Source organism: Theropithecus gelada, chromosome 9 (genome assembly GCF_003255815.1).
Source record: "Theropithecus gelada isolate Dixy chromosome 9, Tgel_1.0, whole genome shotgun sequence".
In the NCBI taxonomy this organism is placed as follows: domain Eukaryota; kingdom Metazoa; phylum Chordata; class Mammalia; order Primates; family Cercopithecidae; genus Theropithecus; species Theropithecus gelada.
Window position 1 is genome coordinate 110383578 of NC_037677.1, and position 24510 is coordinate 110408087.

The window sequence follows — 24510 nt, forward strand, 5'->3', positions numbered from 1 at the left end:
AAAAAAAAAAAAAAAAAAAAAAAAAAAAAAAAGAAAATGTTTGAAATATTTCAAGAATTACCAAAATGTGACACAGAGACACTAAGTGAGCACATGCTCTTGAAAAAATGGTCCCAGTAGACTTGCTCAGTGCAGGGTTGCCACAAACCTTCAATTTGCAAATAAAGAAAACTGCAATATAGGCAAAGCACAATAAAGTGAAGTGCAACAAAATGAGGTCTGCCTGCATTTGATACATGTGACACCTGGGAAACCATCAAGATGGTAAATGTGGCCGGGTGTGGTGGCTCACACCTGTAATCCCAGCACTTTGGGAGACTGAGATGGGTGGATCACCTGAGGTCAGGAGTTCGAGACCAGCCTGGCCAACATGGTGAAACCCCGTCTCTACTAAAAATACAAATATTAGCCGGGTGTGGTGGTGGGCACCTGTAATCCCAGCTACTCGGGAGGCTGAGGCAAGAGAATCACTTGAACTGGGAGGCAGAGGTTGCAGTGAGCCAAGATTGTACCACTGCACTCCAGTCTGGGTAATAGAAGGAGATTCCGTCTCAAAATAAATAAATAAATAAATAAATAAATAAATAAATAGTAAACATACTCATCACTCTTGATGTTTTCTTGTGCCTGTTTGTAATCCTTTTCTGCACACCTAATCCCAGTCCCCATTGTTCTGTTTTCTCTCTAAGTTTGTTTGTATTTATTAGAGTTTAACATAAATGGAATCATATAGCATACACTGTTTTGTCTTTTTTCACTCAGCATAATTTTTAAAAAATATATCCATGGTATTGAGTGCACCAATAGTGCAGAAATAGTTCATGTGTTTTGATGAGTAGTATTCTATTATATGGATGTACTACAATTTGTTGATTCATTCACCTGTTGAATATCCAGGTTGCTTCCAGTCTTTACTTATTATAAAGCTAATATGAATATTTGTGCATTCTCTTTTGTGCATTAATTTTTGTAAAATCATATATTTCTTTATTTTAGCTAGAAGCAAAATGGCTGGGTCATATGGTTGGAGTATGCTTACTTTTCATCCAAATTTGTTAGATTTTTTTTTTAAAGCTTTATTAAGGTATAATTGACATACAGTAGGCTGACATGTTTAAAGTCTACAATTTAGTAAGCCTTGGCAAATGTACACACCCATAAAATTATCACTTAAGTCAAGATATGAGCATAATTCATCAACCCCATGAACTTTCTTCGTCCCCTGCCTCCCAGTCTTCCATGCAGTCATACTTTCCCAGACAACCTTTGATCTGCTTTCTATCCCTATAAACTAGTTTGTGTATTCTGGAACTTTATATAGATATACTCATGCAGTATGAACACTTTCTGTCTGACTTCTTTTACTCAGCATAATTTTCTTGAGATTTACCCATGTCTTTTTTTTAAATAACATTTTCCTTTTTATTTCTCCCTTTCTGAGAACATGTAAATATAAAGTACAAGAACAAGATACATATTGCTATTAATATGTATTAACAATTGTTAGCATTTTTAAGTATTAGCTCCAAGACTGAAAGAAGGGAAGGAGAAAGGAAAGAGAGGAGGAGGAAAGGTAGGCAATAGGGAGAGGATAAGGAAGGGAAGAAAGCAGGAAAACAGAACTAAGGAAGGTTGAGCATATTTTCCCTTGTTTTCCTAGAATTTGGATTTCTTTATTTTTGGTTTGCCGGTTTGTATCTCTCAAAATACAAACAGTCTTTAATTTTAGAATGTCAGAGTACTTTTATTTTAGTTAAGACTGATCTTTTTTAATTTTTAAATTAACATAAAAATCAACTTATTTATGGTGTACAATATGATGGTTTGATGTATATAAACATTGTGAAATGGCTAAATCAAGCTAATTAACATATGCATTACTCCACATATTTTTATGGAGTAAGTTAAAATCTACTCTCTCAGCAATTTTCAAGTATATATTAACTATAGTCACTATGTTGTACAATAAATTTTCTGAGTTGCATCTGTCAATAGTTTGTTCCTTTTTATTCCCATATAGTATTCCATTGTATAGATGTATCACAATATGTTAATCCTTTCACCTGTTGATAACATCGGGGTTGCTTCCAGTCTTTGGCTGTTACAAATAAAGCTGCTATCAACATTCATGACCAGTTTTTGTATTTGTATATTCCTTTACTTAAGAGTAGAGTGGGCCGGGTGTGATGGCTCACACCTATAATCCCAGCACTTTGGGAGGCCAAGGCAGTAGTATCGCTTGAGCCCAGGAGTTCCAGACCAACCTGGGCTACATGGTGAGGTCAAAGCTGCAGTGAGCCATGATCATCCCACCTGGGTGACAGAGCAAGATCCTGTCTCAAATAAACAAACAAAAAGAGTACAATGGTTCTTTAACTTTTAAAAGAATTTAAAGAAAAATAACAATTTTAAAGTGAACAGTTTGGTGGCATTTAGCACATTCACAATGTTGTACAACCATCACTTCTATCCAGTTCAAACTATTACCATCACTCCAGAAAAAAGGCTTACCCATAAAGCAATTTCTCCCTGTTCTCCCTTTCCCCCCAGCCCCCGTTAACTGCTAATCAGCATTCCATCTCTAGGGATTTATCTATCCCGGATATTTCACATCAATGAAATCATACAATATTTCACCTCTTGTGGCTGGCTTCTTTCACTCAGCATGACATTTTTGAGGTTCACCTACATTGTAGAATTTATCATTACTTCATTCCTTTTTACAGCTGACAAACATCCCGTTGTTCATGTATGCCACAATTTGTTGATCCATTTATTAATTGATGGACATTTGCACTGTTTCCATGTTTAGCTATTGTGAAAAGTGCTACTTGAACACGTGTGAGCACGTATGTGTTTGAGTACCTGTTTCAATTCTTTTGGGTATATGCCTAAGAGTAGAACTGAGGGATCATATAGTAAGCCCCTGTTTAACTTTTGTAGAAATCACCGAACTGTTTTCTGCAGTGGCTGAACCATTTTACATTCCATCACCAGTGTATGAGGGTTCCAGTTTTTCCACATCCTTACCATTTTATTTTCCATGTTATTTTACTTTTTAAAAAAATTAGACCAGGCACAGTGGCTCACACCTGTAATCTCAGCACTTTGGGAGGCTGAGGTGGTGGGTCACCTGAGGTCAGGAGTTCGAGACCAGCCTGGCCAATATGGCAAAACCCCCTTTATACTAAAAATACAAAAATTAGCCAGGCATGGTGGCAGGCACCTGTAATCCCAGCTACTCAGGAGGCTGAGACAGGATAATTGCTTGAACCTGGGAGGCGGAAGTTGCAGTGAGCCAAGGTTGAGCCACTGCAGCCTGGGCCACAGAGTGAGACTCCATCTCAAAAAAAAAAAAAAAAAAAAAAAAGAAAAGAAAAGAAAAGAAAAGAAAAAAGTTATGCCCATCCTAGTGAGCATGAAGTGGTTTCTTATTGTAATTTTGATCTACATTTCCTTAATGACTAAATGTGTTGCACAGCTTTCCTTGTGCTTATTGGCCATTTGCTTATTTTCTTTACAAGAATGTTCAAGTTCTTTGTTCACTTTTTAGTTGAGTTGTCTTTTGTATTGCATTGTAAGAGTTCCGTATGTATTCTGGATAGTAGGCCCTGGTCAGACATATGACTTTTGATATCTTATTCTGTAGGTAGTATTTTCACTTTCTTAATAATATCCTTTGATGCACAAAAGTTTTTAATTTTGATGAAGTCTAGTTTATCTATTTTTTGTTTGTTGCTTGTGCTTTTGGTATCATATCTAAGAATACATTGTCAAATCCAAGATCATAAAAACTTACACCTATGTTTTCTACTAAAAGTTTTGTAGTTTTATCTCTCATGTTAAGGTCATTTATTTATTTTGAGTTAACTTTATTATTTGGGATGACATAGGGGTCCAGCTTCATTCTTTTGCATGTGAATACTCAGTTGGCCCAGCACCATTTATTGAAAAGACTGTTCTCTCCCAATGGCCATGACCACTAATGTATGGGTTTGTTTCTGGACTCTCAATTCTATTCCATTGGCCTATGTATCTTATCTGTCCTTATACCAAAACCACACTCTTGATTATTGTAGCTTTGTAGTAAGTTTTGAAATTGGGAAGTGTGTGTACCCTTTGTTCTTTTTCAAGATTATTTTGGATATTCAGGGCCCCTTGGTATTTTAGATGATTTTGAGGATTAGCTTTTCCAGTTTTACAAGAAAAAAAATGCCATTTGGATTTTAATAGAGATTGCATTGAATTTATAGATTGCTTTAGGTAGTATTTATATCTTAACAGAATTAAGTCTTCCAATTCATAAATATGGAGTGTTTTCCCAAAAATGTATGTCTTCTTTAATTTATTTCAGCAATTTTTCTAGTTTGCAGTGTACCAGTGTTTTTATCTGCCTAAATTTATCCCTAGGTACTTTATTCTTTTGGATACTATTGTAAATGGAACTGTTTTCATAATTTTATTTTTGGATTCTTTATTGCTGGTTCATAGAAATATAGCTAACTTTTGTCTGTTGTTCTTCAATACTGCTGAATTTGTTTATTAGCTCTAGTAGTTTTCATGGATTCTTTGGGATTTTTAACATATGAGATTATGTCACTTGCAAATAGAAATGATTTTACTTCATTCTTTTCAATTTGGATGTTTTATTTCTTTTTACTTATTTTGGATGCATTTTTTAATGTTTTAAACAACAAGTTTGCTAAGAATTTTCAATCAAGAAGAGTAATGCTAGCCTCATAGAATGAGTTGAGAAATATTCCCTTCTCTTCAATTTTTTTGGGAGCCTTTGTGTAGAGTTGATTATTTCTTGCTTACATGTTTGATCAAAGTGAACAGTACAGCCACTTGGGCCTAAAGTTTTCCTTATGTGAAGAATTTTGAACTACAATTCCAATTTCTTTAATAGCTATAGGAGGCTATTCAGGTCATCTATTTCTTCAGTGACCTTTGTTGGTGTATTTCAAGGAATTTTTCAGTTTATCTAAGTTGCCAAATTTATTGGAATAAAGTTGTCCATAACATTTCTTTATTATCCTTTTAATATCAGTAGACTCTGTAGATATGCCCCCTGTCTCCTCCTAATATTGGCAAACTGTGTTTTCTCTTCAGTTTTTCTGGTCTATCTGCCTAGGTAGAGGTTTGTTAAGTTAATCCTTTTAATGGATTAACTTTGGTTTCATTGGTTGTCTCTGTTGTTTTTCTATGTTCTCTTTCATTGAATTCTACTTTTATCTTTATTATCTCGCTTCCTCTATGTACTTTAGGTTTCTTTTCTTTTTTTTTTTTTTTTTTCCAGTTTCATGTTCAGTTTCAGGTGGAAGCTGAGGTAATTAATTTGAGACTTTTGTTCTTTTCAAACATGGCCATTTCTAACGAAGGCATTAAAAATTTTTCTCCCTAAGTACTGCTTTAGTGGCATCCACAAACTCTGATATCTTGTGTTTTAATTGTCATCCAGTATAAAAAACTCGCAAATTTATTTTTGGGATTTTTTAAATCTAGAGATTATTTATTTCAGGATCTTTTAAGAGGTCTTTCTGTTATTGATTTATAATTTGATTTCCTGGCGCTCTGAAGACATGATTTATATGATTTGAGTGCTTTTTAATTTATTGAGACTTGTTTTATGGTCCAGAATATAATTTATATTAATAAATGTTGCATGTGCCCTTGAGAAGAATGTATAATCTGTTGTCATTGAGTGGAGTGTTCTATAAATATCAATCAGGTAAAGTTGGTTGGTAGCGTTGTTCAAGCCTACTGTATTCTTGCGATTTTCTACAAAATAGAAGAGAAGGGAATATTTCTCAACTCATTCTATGAGGCCAGCATCACTCTTCTTGATTGAAATCTCTTAGTAAGCTTATTATTTAAAACATTAAAAATGCATCCAAAATTTAAAATATCTATTTTAGAACTATTTGTTCTATCATTTCTTGAGAGGGATATTGAAATTTCTGACTATAATTGTGTATGTGTCCATTTATTCATGCTGTTCTATCAGTTTTTGCTTCATGTATTTTAAAGCTCTGTTATAGGGGCATATATGTTTAAATTTTTATGTCCTCTTAGGATTAATTCATCCCTTAATTATTATGAAATGATATTCTTTGTCCTTGGTAATATTATTTTCTTTAAAATCTACGTTGATGTTAATACAGGCACTCCAGCTTTCTTTGACTAGCGTTGGCATAGCATATCTTTTTTTCCAGTTATTTCCTTGTAACCTACTTGTATTTTCATCTTTAAAGTGTGTTTCTTACAGGCACCATAGAGTTGAGTCTTGCTTTTTTATCCAATCTGGTCATCTCTGTTTTTTAATTGAGGTGTTTAGACCATTTACATTTAACATGATTATTGATATAGTCCAGTGTAAGTGTATCATATTATTATTTATTTTCTATTTGTCCTATTGGTTATTTATTCTCCCTTTCCCTTTTTCTGCCTTCTTTTGGAATAATCAAATTTTTTATGAATCCATTTTATCTCCTTTGTTGGCTTATTAGTCATTACTTTCTGTTTTGTTATTTTACTGATTGCTTGAGGGTTTACACACATCACAGTCTAACTTCAAGTGATAGTATACCAATTCACATATAATAAAAGAACTTTACAAAAATGTATTTCCATTTTTCCCTATTGGCCTTTATGCTACTGTTGGAATGCATTTTACTTGTACATATGCTATAATCTGCACAATACATTGGCATTATTTTTGTTTAAACAGTCAGTTGATGTTTCAGTGTTTTCAATAACAAGAAAATAATTTCATACATTTACCTCAGTAGTTACCATTTCAGTGCTCTTTATTGCTTTGTTTAAATTCAGATTTTTATGTTATCATTTCCCTTCTTCCTGAAGGACTTCCCTTGATATTTTTATACTGCAAGCCTCCTAATGATGAATTATTTCAGCTTTTATATATCTAAAAAGTCTTTAAATTGCCTTCATTTTTAAAAGATAGTTTTGCTGAATATAGAATTTTTAAAGAGTATTTTTTCAGTACTTTAAATATAGTTTGTTTGTTTGTTTGTTTGTTTTGAGATGGAGTCTCACTCTATCGCCCAGGCTGGAGCGCAGTGGCGCTATCTCGGCTCACTGCAACCTCTGCCTCCCAGGTTCAAGCCATTCTCCTGCCTCAGCCTCCCAGGTAGCTGGGACTACAGGCTTGCACCACTACGCCTGGCTAATTTTTGTATTTTTGTAGAGACACGGTTTTGCCATGTTGGCCAGGCTGGTCTCAAACTCCTGATCTCAGGAAATCCACTGCCTCAGCCTCCCTAAGTACTGGGATTACAGTCGTAAGCCGCCACATGCAACCCTTAAATATATTGTTTTACTTCTTCTTGTTTGCATTTTTTTTTTTGGATGAGAAATCAGTATCTCTATTTCTTGTCTTTGTTCTGTATATAATAGGTCTTTTCTTCCTCTGGCTGCTTTTAAGATTTTTTTTTCTTTATTGCTGGTTTTGAACAATTCAGTTATGACATGCCTTGATGTACTTTTCTTTGTGTATCTTGTGCTGAGCTTCATTGAACTGCTTGGATCTCTGGGATTATAGTTTTAGGTTTATAAAATTGTTAGCATTATTGCTTCAGATATTTTTTATTTCTTCCTCTGTCACTTCAGGGACGCCTATTACTTGTATACTAGGCTACTTGAAATTGTCCACTGTGTACTGGTGCTCTTTTCGAGTTTTTACATTATGTTCTAACTCTTTGCTTATGTTGTTAGTTACAATTGCCATGCCTTTAAGTGCACTAATCTTTTCTTGTCCAATATTTAATCTGCTCTTACTCCCATCCAGTGTTGTTGCTGTTTTTTTGAGACATTGTAACTTTCATCTTTAAAATTTCACTTTGGGTGTTCTTTATATCTTTTATATCTCTCCCTAACTTCTTGAAAACACTGACAATAACTGCTTTAATTGCTTTCTCTGCCAATTCTAACATCTGTGTCAGTTCTAGGCCTGTTTTTATTGATTGACTTTTCCCTCATTATTGATCATGTTTTCCTTCCTCTTTGTATGCCTGGTAAACTTTGATTGACTGCCAAACATGGCAAATTTTACCTTGTTGGGTCCTGAATATCTTTGTATTCCTATGAATCTTGAGCTTTGTTCTGGGATGCAGTTAAATTTTTTGGAAACAACTTTCTTCTAAGTCTTCTATGATTTGTTAGGTGGGTTTGGAGCAGTGCTCAGTGTAGAGCTAGTAATTAGTATACAGCTAATTATTCCTCACACTGAGGCAAGACATTCCTGAGTACTCTATCCAATGCCCTGTAAATTACAAGTTTTTCCAGTCTGGCTGGAGGTAACAGGCACTTTTTCTGAGCCTCTGATTTTTTTAATGGTTCTTTCTCTGGCCTCAGGTAGTTTCAGCACCCACATGTGTTAATCAACACTCTTGAATACTTAGGGAGACAGTATATATTGCCCTTTGGCTTAGCAGACAAAAGCAAAACAACTCACTATTGAAAATGGTGTGGCAGAAGTGATTAAATAAAGAAGTTTCTACAATGTTCACTGCTTCTCTGTGAGTGATGAAATTATAGGCAGTTTTAATATTTTCTATATTTTCTAAAATGTCTACAATAAATATGTATTACATTCACTATTTAGAAAAACACAATTAATGTTGTTAAACACGATGTTGTTATTTTTGTTTTTTTTGTTTTGGGTTTGTTTTTGTTTTAGCTTGGATTTGCTTTCACATCCAGGCTATAGGTTTAGTTTGTCCTCAGTTTTGGAAAGGGCAGTCTTTACTAAAAAATTAGAGCTTCTTTATTAAGTGAAAACAGACTCAAGATTTGGTAATACAGCTGCTGGGGCTATGAGGATAGCATCCAGTAATTCTGGGGAGGTGGCTGTGTTTACCTTCCCTCCTTTCCCAACTTCTGCAGAGCTCTACCTGTCCCCCTTCCCCAAATAGTTTTTGCCACATCATTTTTAACAGCAGGTGCTTTTGATTTTGTTTGCTAAGCCAAAGGGCAATGCAAAATTATCATGCTTCTGCAATGGAACTAAGAGCCAAATCTTCGCTCACACGTAGAGAGCCAACGATGTACTCTAGAAACAGAAAGCCAGACAGGTGTGAGCTGAATTAACATGCTTTCAAATGTTGTTTGAATGAAGGTCTTGGCTGTGGAGGAATAAGAATCACACATTTGGTCCTTTGTTTTCTTGGGTTATTATAGGTGTTCTTTTCCATAACTACTGAATAATCTGAAGGTCTTTCCAGAGATAAATAGTGTTTTCCAACTGAGGCAGTTCTTTTCAGAAATGTATGAGGAACAAACTGAGTTCTGTTCACTTTCATTAGGCAAACAATTTACATTTTCTTATGAAAATGAAGTCTGCAAACAAGATTACTTTATTAAATCACCACCTTCTCAGCTGTTCTTCTCTGTGGTAAGTATTTGATATGATTTAACAAGCCTCCCACCAGCCTCATGAGCATTTTTAAAAATCCTTTCTTTTCCACTGAGATTTAACTAAGACATAAAATCTTTCTATTTTTCAGACCTCTTGGAAAAAGCGGTTTTTCATCCTGTCAAGGACTGGGGAAAAGAGCTTTAGTCTTTCTTATTACAAAGACCATCATCACCGAGGGTCCATTGAAATTGATCAGTGTGTATCCAAGCAAGAAAACTTTTATAACAACAAATACTATAAAGTCAAACAGTAACAACTTGCATGCAAATTGAAATTTACATAATTGACCAAAGGAACCAAAGGCTTCAAGCTTATTATAATATTTGTGACTGAATAGGAGCTAAAATAGTGAGCACTTTAAGTAAAAGATAGTTGAATATTTGTTTCATATTGTATGTCATACTTGATAAGTCTTTAATTAACAGGCATTCCGTTAGGGAGTTTGATTCACGTAATTTGTGGATGAGAGGGAGCGGATGAAATTTTCATTTTATAAAGTTAAGATAGAGTTTTTAAAAATATTTAGATCAGCTTTTTTTGGTCTTCTCTTTAATAAATTGTGCACCCAAAAATTAAAAAAGATAATTTGTGGAATCAAGAATCCAATTAAAATAGAAATTTTTGAATCTTAGGCTAAACCAAATAATTTCAATTATTAATTAACCAGATCAAAAATCCAAACTTATCTTCTAAAATTATTGGACAATCTTCAAAACATGGATCCAGCACATCTAAAGTTTTATTCCATTTGAATCCCAATATAAAATATTAGTCAGTTTTCTATTTCTGTATTTACCTTGGTTTAATACTTTGTGTCAATATCTAACAGAAATTCCAGTGTAGAAGTTGGCATAAGTAACCAGGAAAAGATGCAATCTGTGCAGAAGATGTTTAAATGCCACCCTGATGAGGTCATGTCCATCAGAACCACTAACAGGGAATACTTCCTCATCGGCCATGACAGGTGAGAGAAGTAAGATAACGCATAATGTCTACTGCATGCAAAACAAAAACAAACCAAAAAACAAAACATTTTATACCAATAAACAGTTTCTGAACCCATGCTACAACCTCAGATGCCATCTTGGCAATCTTTGCTATTTGTTAAAATATCTTGAAAAGTTACTGAGCTAGTTTCCTAGGGCTGCTGTAACAAAGTACCTCATCCTGGGTAACTTTGAACAACAGAAATGTATTGTCTCGCTGTTCCAGGGGCTAGGAGTCTGAAATCAAGGTATTGGTAGAGCCATGCTCTCTCTGACGACTCCAGGGAAGGATCTATTCCAGGGGCCTCTCCTAACTCTTGGTAGTTCCCTTGGCTTGTGGCAACATAACTCCAGTCTTCACATGGTGTTCTCCCTGTGTGCATAGCTCTGTGTCCAAATTTCCCCTTTTTATAAGACCATCAGTAATATTGGATTAGGAACCCACTCTATTCCAGTATGACCTCATCTTGACCAATTACATCTGCAACAACCCTCTTTCCAAATAAGGTCACATTCTGAGGTATTGGGATATAGAACTGAAACACACAAATTGGGTGGGGAGCGTGCATTTCAACCAATAACAGTCACCATCACCCCAGAAGCATTCCATGTAAAAGAACCCAATACAGAAACATCTACCAAGCTACATATATTAGGGAGGAACTAAGCTTGCCCCCAAAGGAGTCTGAAGTTTTTAAGAGGGGCTTCTGCTCCTAGCTAAGGTGCCTAGTGGACTCTTCATGGATGATTATCTGCCTGAGGGAGAGGCAAAGCTGGTGTGGGGGAGACTGTGCAGAGGAGGTGGACAGTGCCAAAGGCAACATATGAAAAACCCTGATCTGTTTCAGATTGACCAAAGCTTTCTTCTAAGTTGTCCTGTGAGTCCATAGAAAAGATGTGATTATACAAATTCATTCAAGCACATTCTTCATCAACATGTGCACTTTCTAAGGGAAGGCCCACCTGCATAGTTACACAAAAATGGCACTGACAGGTTAGGGGGCTGGCTTGAGAACATAAAGGAAATCAGTGTCAAAGCCGAAAGCCCCAAACCCTGTGATTACTACTATTATTTTCTACTTTTCTTCCCTTTCTCTGAGCTTTCTTTGCAGAGGGGGCTGAGCATTAATTCTAGTGTGCAAATGTGGAGGTGGCGAGGGCATTTAAACTACTTAGGAAAAATTCTTACTTCGCTGGTACCTGCTCTCACCGCCGTTCTAACCTTCATAAAAGAATCCTTCTCTGGTTCAAAAGAAGTACAAGCACTATTGTTGCCACATGCCAGCTGAAAGTTTATTCCTATCAACAGGGAGAAGATTAAAGACTGGGTCTCCTTCATGTCATCATTTCTCCAGGATATAAAAGCAACACATCAGAACACAGAGGTGACTCCATATCACTAACAAAATAACAGGGCACCTGAATACAACCCTCTTTCAATAGAAAACAATGGTAGCTTTCCTTTGCCTCCTTAGCAACTGGCGTTAATACAAGGAATAAATAAGTGAGAAAATGTACATCCTTATTACTTTTTATGATTAACAATAGAAAAAAATTCTTCTGTATTTTGTGAGAGAGCTAAAATACAGACACTTCAGACTTTTATTATTGTGGTAGAGGGAGGAAAAGTTAACCGTGGCATTTTTAAGTAGTAGCTAGAACATAGTATTTTCCATCATTGTTATTCAAGGTGCATGACAAGCTCCCTTTTGAATGATTAAGTCTAGGGCAGGTTCTATAAAAATGTTTTTCATGTATCTTGCATTTTTAATATAACGTATCTTTCATGTACGTGCTTAGTAGTTTTACATTTTAAATTTATTTCAAAAGGGCCTCTGCTAATGTTCCCAAGTCCTTTCTCAGGGCAGACTTTTATAGATGGAACTTTGGCCCCTAGGTATCTTTTTTGACATATTTTCTAGGTTGTTGCATGCTTACAGCAAAAGCCAAAGAGAAGGAGAAATCAAGGCATGTCTTCAAGTAGACTGAAATGATTAGAGCAAAGGGAACTAGGGCAGAGGGCATCAGAAAGAGACACAGTTGAGAAGACAGGTGGAGGGAAACGCTGGCCATCTCTGAGGGTCATGCTAAATGTCCTCAAGGGTTTAGAAACAGGAGAGAGACAAGTTCGGCTCTTTTCTTGGTGAGATAATGCTGGCAGGCCAGTGGCATGAATGTTAGATCACTGTGGGGAAAGACGGGAGGCAAGGAGCACAGTAGAGAGACTGCTGTTTCATTCCAGACGGAGATCAACCGTGCCCTGACTGATTCCTTTTTTGTGAGCAGGAGGAACTCTCATTGGGTAATAAAAGAACCCTCTTCTACCCCAGCCCTCTCCTTGGCCCTCCCAGCACATTGGAGGCTGTTGGTTCCAGCTCACCAAGAAGTGGTCTCCAGGACACGGTAATGGGGCTCACTTCTTTCTCAGGACAGCACACCTGGGAGTCAGCTAATGCTTAAAAATCTTACCAATTAGCAATTGAATTTAACCATGCCCACCTTCCTCAAAGCCCGATGCACTATAAGAATGATTCTTAGCCCTGATGTTTATCCCATACCACAGATGAGCCTCACTCAGGGCTTGCCCTGAATACGTCTCAGTGTATTCATTGATTTTGGATGCTCTTGATATGCTTTGGGTATGCTAGTGTAAGGCCCTTTGCTAAACCAAAACCTGGCCGGCGACTTCTTCCTTTCTTTCACACAGAGGGCACAGATCCCTCTGCCAAAAGATTTCCCAGACACCACCTGTTTTCTGCCCATTCTGTCTGTATTCCTCAGGCAAAGGCCAAGTTTCTTGTTAATTTCCTCCCTTTACCTTAATCAATCTTGCTTCTCATTCATTATAGCTGTCTATCACTTCATCCTCATTTCTAATGAAATCCATTTGAAGACATAAAATATAATGTAACCTGCCTCTTGAAAGCGACTTGTAATTGGACCTTCAGCTTTCTTGGATTTGCAATGTTCCCAACTTGGGATATTAGTCATAAACATGCTGAGTGGTTTTGTCCTCTGGCACAGATACTGTTTTGTCTCTTAAAGACTTATCCATTGACTTTGCCCTGTCCATGTATACCAAGTACATCTAATGAGTCCTAGCCCCTTATTTTATCTAGTTGGTAGCTCTCCAACTATTTTGAAAGCTTTTTGTAGCATATCAAATTCACCATGCCAAACACCTCACCTCAGTTCTTCATTTAGTGAGTAGAAACGGTGGTATGCAGCAGTTAGGAAGCTTCACCCTTTTCTGTAAGCACCTCTTGCTGTTCACTCATGATATCTCCTTTCCCCTAGAGATAACATTATTTGTCATCTTGCCTTTTCACACTATAGATCCAGTGATTTTTAAACCAGCTCGAGTTAATAGTACTATTTGCCTTGCTGGGTGATGGTGGTGGTGGTGGTTAAATTAAGTGGATTTCCTTTACCCCCAACTCAGCATAATCTGGCTCCATGAGCTTGGAGCCTAAAACATGGACAGAACTTAAACATACCTATATTTAAAAACTTGACCTTTTGGCCGGGCGCAGTGGCTCAAGCCTGTAATCCCAGCACTTTGGGAGGCCAAGACGGGCGGATCACGAGGTCAGGAGATCGAGACCATCCTGGCGAACACAGTGAAACCCCGTCTCTACTAAAAAAATACAAAAAACTAGCCGGGTGAGGTGGTGGGCGCCTGTAGTCCCAGCTACTCAGGAGGCTGAGGCAGGAGAATGGCTTAAACCTGGGAGGCGGAGCTTGCAGTGAGCTGAGATCTGGCCACAGCACTCCAGCCTGGGCGACAGAGGGAGACTCCATCTCAACAAACAAACAAAAAAAACAACAACAACAACAAAAAAAAACTTGACTTTTTTCCTAGAGAACATTCAGGGTCTTTTCCAAACCCCCTGCTCTGAGGCATTGTTCTTGGAATTTTTCTGCCACGTGAAGAAGCTACTTTAGTAGAATATTGTGTATCTATGGGGAAGGGGAGGCAATAGTGGTTGAATCTAGATGGAAACCTATAATTCATACTATCACATGATCAACACAACCAAATTCCGTTGCCATGGAAACAATAGAAGTGTGTGAACAGAACACAAAAGAAAAATATGGAGCAGGAACAGGAAAGGTGCAGCACCTTGATTCTGGGTTAATTACATTCTCAGATGGTATTGGATGATAACAGGAAAAAGATGAGGGTGGCAACTCCAGAGCTTAGTGACTTAGAATACCACCCACAGGGCCGGTCATGGTGGCTCACGCCTATAATCTCAGCACTTTGGGAGGCCGAGACAGGTGGATCACAAGGTCAGGAGTTTGACACCAGCCTGGCCAATATGGTGAAACCCCATCTCTACTAAAAAATATACAAAAATTAGCCATGCATGGTGGTGCGTGCCTGTATTCCCAGCTACTCAGGTGGCTGAGGCAGGAGAATCACTTGAACCAGGAGGTGGAGGTTGCAGTGAGCCGAGATTGCGCCACTGCATTGCATTCCAGCCTGGGTGACAGAGTAAGACTCTGTCTCAAAAAAAAAAAAAAAAAAGAATACCACCCACAGGAGAAAACCACTTGTTCTGAGTGACTGTTCCAAATGGTAGAGAAAAAAAAGCCTGAGTGCTATGCTTATATTTTTTCATCCTCAGTGGTGACCCAGACTCAAGAGGCAAGTTGAAGTTGTGTGAGCTTCCAGATGTAACCTTGGAAGACCCTCTGGTCTTTTTTAACCCAACTAATTTATTATGGGTTTTCCAGAATGCATGTGATTTAATTCTATCTCTTGCAAAGAAAAAGCAAAGCATTTTTATCTCTTTTCTTCAGCATTTAATGGAAAAAAGTTCTCCAGGATTTAGGCAAGCTCATCTACAAGATTTATCAGAAACCACTCAAGATGTGAAGGAAGAGAATTATTATCTTACTCCTCGAAGTGTTCTTTTAGAGGTAACCCTTTCTTGTCCATTCATCATTTGTTTCTTTCACAAATATTTACTGAAACCCTGCCATGCACTTTTCGTGCAATACTAGGCTAGGGTCAGTGGGAACACAGAGGTAAATCAAATACAGATGACGTGCTCATGGCGCTGACACTTGACTAGGAGCCAGCTGTAATACAAGACAGAAGGGTTCTAGGCTGAAGAGAGATGCTTATAAAATTCTAGGGGCGCATGAGCAATGGGAGGAGGAGATGACTTTCAAACAAAAAATCCGGAAGATTTCAGGGATGAGATGACATTTGACCATACATGATGAGTAAAATTTGGATGTGGGGGATTGCCTTGAGGAGTCTTTCTGCATTCTTAGCCGAAAGAATAATGTGAGCCAAGGTGCTTGGGTGATCAGTTGTGTTCTGTGTATCGATCAGTCTATTGATCAGTTGGAGGCCCTTACTGAATGCCTTCTGAGCAGTAGTCACTGTACTATACTGGGCATGGTGGCTAAAGTAATGAGCCTGACATCGCCCTGCTTTCAGAGTGCATAGTCTTGTCAGTTACCACAGGATCATGCTGCACAAAAGACGTGGTCAGTATGCTCCGGAAGCAATAGAAAAAGAACAGATTTTCTGTCTCTACTAGAGTCAAGGAAGGCTTCCGGGATGAAGTGCCATTTGATACATGCATGGGGAATAGTTCAGTGAGGCTGCATCCTAGAGTGTGTGAAAGGCATAGTGGGAGATAAACAGAAGAAAAGAGCCAGCCCATGAAGGGTTTTGAATGCCAAGTTGACTTCATTCTGTAGACAGCATAGGGGAAGCGATGGCTTCTGAGTTGGGAAGTATCAAAACCTGAATTATCCTCCATTAGTATTAACCCAGCAGCTGTATCCGCTGTGGACTATAGAGAGAAGAGAATGGAAGTGAGAGACAGGAAGACAGAATGGAGGGTGGCAATGCTGCATCATTTCCCAAACTGAGGGTTTTCCGTAAGAGGGTGACATATGTTTATATAAAAGAAACATTCTGGGGTCAAATAAATTCTGGAAACACCCAGTTAAAATAAGTTAAACAAACTTCTTAGCAGAATTCTCAGAGCATTTAGTATGCAGTGGTGCACTGTAAATAGTCAAGTCAAATACAACACATGGTGTTTCCCAAGCTCCTTTGAGCACATAGTTCTTTTTTCACCAAAAGATTTTCATGTTTGTGTTTCCTGGGATGCAGTCTTTTATGATAGTCCAGCCAACCAATCAGACGTGTACTGAGCATCAGTTAGAGGCCTGGCCTTTGCTAGGTACTTTATGATAGGCAAAGTCTAGTAAAGCAGACAAAACTAAGCTAAAAAGACAAAAAAATAAATAAATAAGTACAAAACTATGCAATAGAAATTGAGAGAAAGGAGAGCTCTGCAGTAACTGAGGTGATCAGAGGGGGCTGTGGGACTTCAGGCAGGCCTGAACATGATTTCAGTAGGCAGGAAGGAAAGATGACACTCTAGGTGAAGAAGACTGCATGAATATGGCGACAGAAGAGCACCATTTGCAGGGGTCCAATGGGAAGACTGGCTTGACTGGAAGGAAGGTTTCCATCATGGGTTAACGGTGAACTTAGGTAGGCCTTAGGGTTTCTGAGCAATCATCGCCACAAGTGACTCTCCTTGTTCTAAGGGGGCTATTGAGAGCTTCCTAAGGGCAGTGTTTTCCTAGACCATTGTAGCATCCCTGAAGCCACTTGGCCTGCCTGTGAGCACAGTAGCCTGAGACCAGCTACACATTGTGTCAAAGTCTTTGACCCAGCCAAGTGCCATGATTCTATAGTAGAACTGATTGGGGAAACGCTTTCATGTAATTAAGTGCCTAATGGTGAAACAGAAAGATAAATAGCAATTTAGTTTCAATAGAAATAACACTTGTGTCAGCCACATGAGGGATCCAGGAGAAGAAAATTGACTTTGAGTCCTCCGGAAGCTTTGCTGGTTCAGTCTCACAGAGGTAAGGTCAGTTGATATTTCCCAAATGAGAACCACGTTCATCCACTGGAAACTGTACCTCTATGTCAGAGCCCAGAGCTGTTAACACTAGAAATAAGAAGGTACCTGACTTGTTGGTAAACTGGGATTCTTACATCTATTCCTTTTATCTACAGTTGGATAATGTCATTGCTTCCAGTGATTCTGGTGAATCCATTGAAACTGATGGTCCAGACCAGGTCTCTGGAAGAATCGAGTGTCATTATGAGCCAATGGAATCCTAGTAAGTCAAAGTGCCATTCAAAAATTTGATTTTTGCTCATCTGCTGTTATGGAACAATGACTGTCAGTTCATTTCAATAGTTGATAAACTGATGCCAAACATTACCACAGACCAGGTTCCACATATTATTCCATCATCTCAACACACAAAAATGAGGGAGTCACGTCTCCACCCACAGAAAACCACCGATGACATCCTCAGGACCTTTTCCGTCTACTGAGGAAGTTATCTTCTACTTTGCATTTATGTCTCTCACACTCTCGCTTCTGTCCTCCAAACACTGTAAAGGGTAATTTTGATTCCATAACCATTTTTAGAAGGAAAGTTTGTTGGATTTGATTCTATCTGTGGCTGTGATTCTGATAGTTGGACATACTTCAAGACCTTGCTAGTCTTCACATGGCTGTTAGCTACTGAAATCTGACACACACAGGGGAACACTGTAAAAACACATGCTAAAATAGGGCTTGTTTTAACTTCTTATACTCTAGTTTTTTCAAAGAGACATCCCATGAGTCTGTGGATAGCAGCAAAGAGGAACCCCAGACTCTTCCAGAGACCCAGGATGGGGGCCTCCACCTGCAAGAACAAGGCTCAGGAATTGATTGGTGTCTCTCCCCTGCCGATGTGGAAGCACAGACCACAAATGACCAAAAGGGGTCGGCCTCACTAACTGTTGTGCAATTGTCTATATTAATCAAGTAAAGCTCTAATTTCTAAAACTTTATGGGCCCTAAGAGCAAGGCAGGCTCCCTCCCACTGTTTTGTTTGTTTGTTTGTTTGTTTGTTTTTTAACTTAGAATTAAATTTTAAAGCCATTCCTAAAAATCTCCAAGTCAGCCAAAAACTTGACCATCTTCTCCCTGTCATTGACGTTGTGGCCAAGGAGAGGGGATGATAGAGCTGAAGTAAAGCAGTCCCCGGGGCTGGGGTGGCATTTTCAGCTATTTTTAAAAATCACCCCTTGGCTAGTCTTTCAGTTCCCAAGACTTGGGATCCAAACCGATCTGAATAGCATGTCAGTCAGTTTTCCCATGAGTGTAATTATGGGCATGCAAGTTGCATGGGGCTTAGTTATAGACCAGGAGGGGGTTATTTAGGCCTTAAGTGATACCAAGAGCATTTGGTACGACTGATGTAATTTTAACTCTTTTCCGTGCCTTCTTCTACGGAATCATTTCCAGCAAAGAAATATGCAGACTGGCCTGATGTGGACAGTTATATAACCAACTTAGTCCATTTTCCCTCCGTTCCCGTAGTCTACCATCCACTACCACATCCCAAGAGGATTTTTCAGTAACTTAAATTTATATTATTCTCCAAATGTTTTGGACCTTTACCTGTGCAATATCATCTCAGAAACAGAAAGTACAGTTGAGAGCCATGGCCAGTTGTCTGATGTGACTTTTACAAATGTCTTGTTCATAGTAATATCCCTGATGAAAGCCAAGTGGAGAAACTGAACATTTTCCTTTCTCCTCCTGATGTCATCAACTATCTTGCTCTCACAGAAGCCGCAGGACGGATATGGTAGGTTGGAGATTTGACTGTTGTGGATTATAAATGGGGCTGGAAGCTTTGAAGAGAACAGTTACATCTTGAAACAGTGTATTTGGCAACACTGACTCGGGTTGGGGGGTCGGGGACCTTGGACTGTTGTCTTGCTGTTGTTACAAAAGTCTTTGAGGCCGAAATCAGGGTCTTGTTGTGCAGGAAAGTCAGCTGGGAGGTGAGGGGGGGAATAACAGGACCCAAAAGTTCAGGAAGCAGCCATTTCTGACTCCTTGAAGGGAGGAAGAATGGGCGGGGATACAGATGACCCAAGGACATAATTTCCGATCACTGTGCAATGAGTATTTGATGAATGAGTGAAATTACTGAAGTCAACAGGAATCAGAGGCCTAAAAGAAGAAAGCATATCAGCTTCTAAGACTTCCAGACACAAGGTAAAAAACAAAACAAAACAAAAAAAAACCTGCTAGTCACGGACACAGACACAAAAGACTGTGTGGCAGAGAATTTTCTTAAAGTAATCACTGTCTATTTGATATGGCATTTTTAAAAAGACTTTGTAATTTATTTTGATGGAAGATTACATCTTCGTAAGAGAAGAAAACTCTTTAATGTAAACGCTACACAATAGTTGTCTTATAAGTTCTAAGAAGGGAGGAACCACACCTTCCATTTTTTTTAAATAGTCCACAATCCAAGGCTCAATACACACTTGGCCGAAACTGTGGAGTCCTCCATAACTGAGCTGCTTCATTCCTTAATTCATTTATTTGTTCATTAGATATTCATTGTGTAATCATTACACCCTCACTTCCAACAAACGCTGAGCCCTCTTTCTTTGCTTGGAACCATGGGGTTTTAAAAATTAAAAAACAAAACAAACAAAAAGGTGACATCATACTTCTGGGGTCATGTACCCTCGTAAAAACAAAAGACAGCCACACAAACAAGTAAATGTAAAATGCATTTTATTTAAAAATGTAACAAATCAGGTACTCACACAATGTAATACAAGTCCAAGGGTAGGGGAAATGAATTATAGCAGAGGAATGGGATGTAGGATTTTATGGGCCTTTGCAAGGGCAGTATAATTTGAGCTGGGCTTTGGAGAAAGGGTTAGGCTCCTGTAGTAGTGACAGAGGAAACAATATTCTAAACAGATGGAGATAGTCTGCTTCAGAGGTGGTGCCACGTGACCTAGAATCAGGACTCCCTGTAGACTCCACGTGTGCCCTGCCCTCCTGGCCGGCTGAGCCTCACACTGGTGTCGGATGTTGTATTCCCACTGCAGTGTGTCTCAGTGGCTAGGCCCCCCACGTCTGGGATGCATATTTTGCCACGGAGATCATCTTTTGGCGGTGAATGGCCTGAAGCCCCAGAGCCTGGACGAGGTCTCCTTGTTTCTCACCCGGTCCATCCAGAAGGAGGTGAGTTGTACTGACCAGCCCTGAACAGGGCAAATCAGTACCAGAAGGAAAAAGGTCTTAGATGGAGTCTGAGAGGTACCCTGAGTATAAATAAGGCTCCTCATTCTTCCACCACCAAGTTCAAATAACAGAATGTTCTTTCAGGACTCTTTCAGGATTCTTTCATGTCAAGTAGCATTTGGAGAAGGTACTGGGCTAAGAGACACAGCACCTGGGTTCAGGACCTCAGATCGGAGTGATGTAGCAAAAAGAGCTTGCATGCAATCAGACTGGTGCAGGGATTCCAAACCAGCTCCTTCAACCAATTCGTGCCTCAGTTTTCTTTTCTGTAAAATTATGGCTAATGATGGTGCTGGTTGTTGGATAATTAAATGAGGTTATACGTGTAATGTGCTTACAAAGGTGACTGGCACATATTAGGTAATCAATTAAGTTACTAGTTACTTTTACTTCTACTACAACTGACCATGGAATGTTACTCAAGCCCATTTTTTAAAGCCTCAGTTTCCTCATCTCAGAAATCGTCACAGCCCTAATTTCCTCATAGAGTATTGCAAGAATTAAACATAATATGTGGTGAAGGGCACAGTGGCTGACACCCGTAATCCCAGCACTTTGGAAGGCTAAGGCAGGAGGATCAATTGAGCCCAGGAGTTCAAGGTTACAGTGTGCTATGATTGCACCACTGCACTCCAGCCTGGAAGACAGAGCAAGACCCTGTCTCAAAAGAAAAACAACAACAAACCAACCCTAATATATGGGTATGTTGTTTTTTCATGGACTAGCTATTGTCCTGCATGTCACTGCAGTCTTCATGTGTTAATTCCTTCCCTGGTCTACTTTTCTTTCTAATTAGCCCTGTGACCTTAGGCAAATTCACTGCCTTCTCTGGACTTCAGCTTATTCTCACTAAAGTGAGAAGTTGGTTTTCAGACTGTACGTCTTACATCCCTAGGATAGAGGTGAAAGGAAAGGAAAGGAAGGAGAGAGTATGCTGGGTCTTCAACCAGAGAAGCTCATGTTTATCTTTTATCTTTTATGAAAAAAAAATTAGTCCAAAATGTTGGACTTTCCTGTTAGCTTTCCTTAAGAAACAGTTCTTTGGCTTCAAATTTCTGAAAACCATTGTATTAGATGATTTCCAAATTTCTTCCAGCTCTGGGAATTTTGTGATTGTGTAGCATATCTATATTAAGAACATGTCTTATCTCTTCTGCACTACGTAATAGTCCTGTTGGTCATACAAATTGTGCTATCCCTATTACTCAGTACCCTAAATGAGTAATCCCAGGAGGATAAGTGAGTGAGTTGTCTAAGATACATAACTAGTTAGTGGCAGAGCAAGTACATATTCATTCACTTTCTATTTATTGAGCATCTACTGGGTGCTAGATACTGTGCTAAATTCAAGAGCTACAAAAATGGGCTCAGCCTGAGCTTAAGAAGCTCACAGATTAGTGGATGAAGCAGGCATGTTATGTGCTACTTGCAATACAGTGTGTGCCCTGAGATATGAACACAGGGCCACAGGATCACAGAGGTAGAATGGAGTAAATCTGTATGAAGGAAGCCAGCATGGTGTCTCAAAGAAAGTGCTGTTTGGCTTGGGTTTTGAAGACTGGATAGGAGAGTGCATGGCAGAAAAGAAGTAGATTTCAGGGCCCCAGTCCAACAATCTGGTACCTATAGCACATTTTCTCTGCCAAAGATCCACACTGGGCTGGGCAAGGTGGCTCACACCTGTAACCCCAGCACTTTGGGAGGCTGAGGTGGGTGGATCATGAGGTCAGGAATTTAAGACCAGCCTGGCCAATATAGTGAAACTCCCTGTCTGTACTAAAAATACAAAAAATCAGCCAGGCGTGGTGGTGGGTGCCTGTTATCCCAGCTACTTGGGAGGCTGAAGCAGGAGAATCGCTTGAACCCAGGAGGCAGAGGTTGCAGTGAGCCGAGATTGCACCACTGCACTCCAGCCCGGACAGTGCGAGACTGTTTCAAAAAAAGAAAAAAAAAGGATCCACATACCCTGGGGCCAATATAAGCTTCTGAACTCTTCTGAAAGTTACCAAACACTACTCTGACCCAAAGATCCAGGCATTAATTCAGAAGCCAGGAAAAGGGTCTTTGCCTGTGAGCAGATCCAGGAACGGTACCTGGGTGTTGCTGACTACAGTTTATCCTGACTACCTTTCCAGACTGTGTAGTCATTGCATAGGAAAAGGGCGACTGTATTTCTCTTGTGCTTGTTCTGCCTTCCCTTTCTAATTGATAACAGCTCCTACATGCTACAGAGAAATATGCAGTATCCATCTTCATGATTATCTGGAAGATCAGAAAATTCCTTTACTTTCCCACCGCCACCATTCCTGACTTCTTTCTTGGTATTGACGGGTATCCATTGCTCTTTTAACATTCGAACACATGGTCCCTGGAAGGAAAACGAATATTGGAAAAGGGAGATGTGGAAGCAAAGGAAGAACAGCCATTGGCCCTTGATGTTTTAAAGTGCTTGAGTCAATCCCATTTACTCTCCTTCCTGTTATGCTACGGATGAGGGAATTGGAGGTTGGGGTGGGAATGGGGCAGGGATTGAGAGGGGAGAGAACTGAGATTTTCAAAGGAAGGGGAGAAGGTGTGTGCAGGGGAAGGACATGATAGGTTGCAGGAGAAACTGATCAAGTTTCAGTTTCCTCCCAATCTTGTCTGGGTGAGTCCTGTCTGGTGGTTTCATTTTGATTCACTTGTTTCAAGAGGCCTTTTAATTATTGGTGCAATTGGACCCCTGAGAGCACCATCAATGCTACCTGGATTCTTCCTTAAAAGCTCAGCCCCATGGATGCCAGAAAATAAAAATCCACCTTCCACCCAAGTAGCCAAGTAAGTCATCCCTGTCTTCTTCTGGCCCAGATATTACAGTTCGCTGCAGGACTTTCTTCAAAACCAGCTCCCAAGGGTATTAATGAGGACAGATTGGGAAGCAACAATCTGAAAGATAATCTTCAATCATTGAACTTTCTTCTTTCCTGTGTTTTAGAAGTTAAAGCTTACCATCGGCAGGATTCCAAATTCAGAGACATTTCATGCTGCGTGCTGTACGTGTCCCTCAAAACGCCAGAGTGCTGCACCTTCTCAGCTGGGTAAGCCTCGACTGGACAGGGCTCCCAAGAGGAGTCCGGCCATTAAAAAGAGCCAGCAGAAAGGAGCTGGGGAGTAACGCACCCCAGACCCATGGCGGTAGAACCAGGATGGAGCCGCGACTGTCCAGCTCTGCCACCCGCTACTGCCATGTGATAGGAGACAGTCAGCACACCCCTCTGAATTTCTGCATCTGCATCTTAACAATGGGGATGACTATTCCCTGTCTGGTTATTGCGTCAGAGATGTTAAGAGGGTCACATGACATGATTGGAGGACCTGGGGGAAATGGAAGTCCTTATTATCTCAGCTATTGTCCCAAACACCACAGACACAGATTGGGTCAGTCCCTCACGTAATACATGCCATGTTCTGTGAGGATGTGGTCCACACAATTCCTTCTTTGTTAAAGGACACACAGTTGCAAATTCTTACTGCAAGAAGGCAAGATTCGCAAGGGAGATGTGATACCCGATCAGGCTTCCCAAACACCTCCTTCCCAACACCTCCTTCCCAGACACCTCCTTCCCAGACACCTCCTTCCCAACACCTTCCCAAACACCTCCTTCCCAACACCTCCTTCCCAACACCTTCCCAAACACCTCCTTCCCAACACCTTCCCAAACACCCCCTTCCCAACACCTTCCCAAACACCCCCTTCCCAACACCTCCTTCCCAGACACCTCCTTCCCAACACCTTCCCAAACACCCCCTTCCCAACACCTTCCCAAACACCTCCTTCCCAACACCTCCTTCCCAGACACCTCCTTTCCAACACCTTCTTCCCAAACACCCCCTTCCCAACACCTTCCCAAACACCTCCTTCCCAATACTTCCTTCC

At 39.6% G+C, this 24510-nt stretch overlaps 1 protein-coding gene across 4 annotated transcripts in view; it reads left to right on the forward strand.

Annotated features, from left to right (window-relative positions):
* The window catches only part of PLEKHS1 (pleckstrin homology domain containing S1), a 30490-nt gene extending 6443 nt beyond the window's left edge, over positions 1-24047 (forward strand). The window contains exons 1-12 of one of the 4 annotated variants that reach the window (XM_025397139.1): positions 7749-8318; positions 9327-9415; positions 9528-9634; positions 10269-10403; positions 11735-11810; positions 12712-12828; positions 15232-15351; positions 17489-17595; positions 18087-18254; positions 19024-19125; positions 20399-20534; positions 20679-20999. In XM_025397139.1, coding sequence (XP_025252924.1) covers positions 10309-10403; positions 11735-11810; positions 12712-12828; positions 15232-15351; positions 17489-17595; positions 18087-18254; positions 19024-19125; positions 20399-20534; positions 20679-20909 — 1152 coding nt within the window. In that variant the 5' untranslated portion in view covers positions 7749-8318; positions 9327-9415; positions 9528-9634; positions 10269-10308 and the 3' untranslated portion in view covers positions 20910-20999. Of the gene's footprint in view, positions 1-7748; positions 8319-9322; positions 9416-9527; positions 9635-10268; positions 10404-11734; positions 11811-12711; positions 12829-15231; positions 15352-17488; positions 17596-18086; positions 18297-19023; positions 19126-20398; positions 20535-20678; positions 21000-23568 lie in introns of those variants that run through there. The other 3 variants (XM_025397140.1, XM_025397138.1, XM_025397141.1) reach the window with 3 other exon arrangements.
* Positions 24048-24510: the final 463 nt, after the last annotated feature.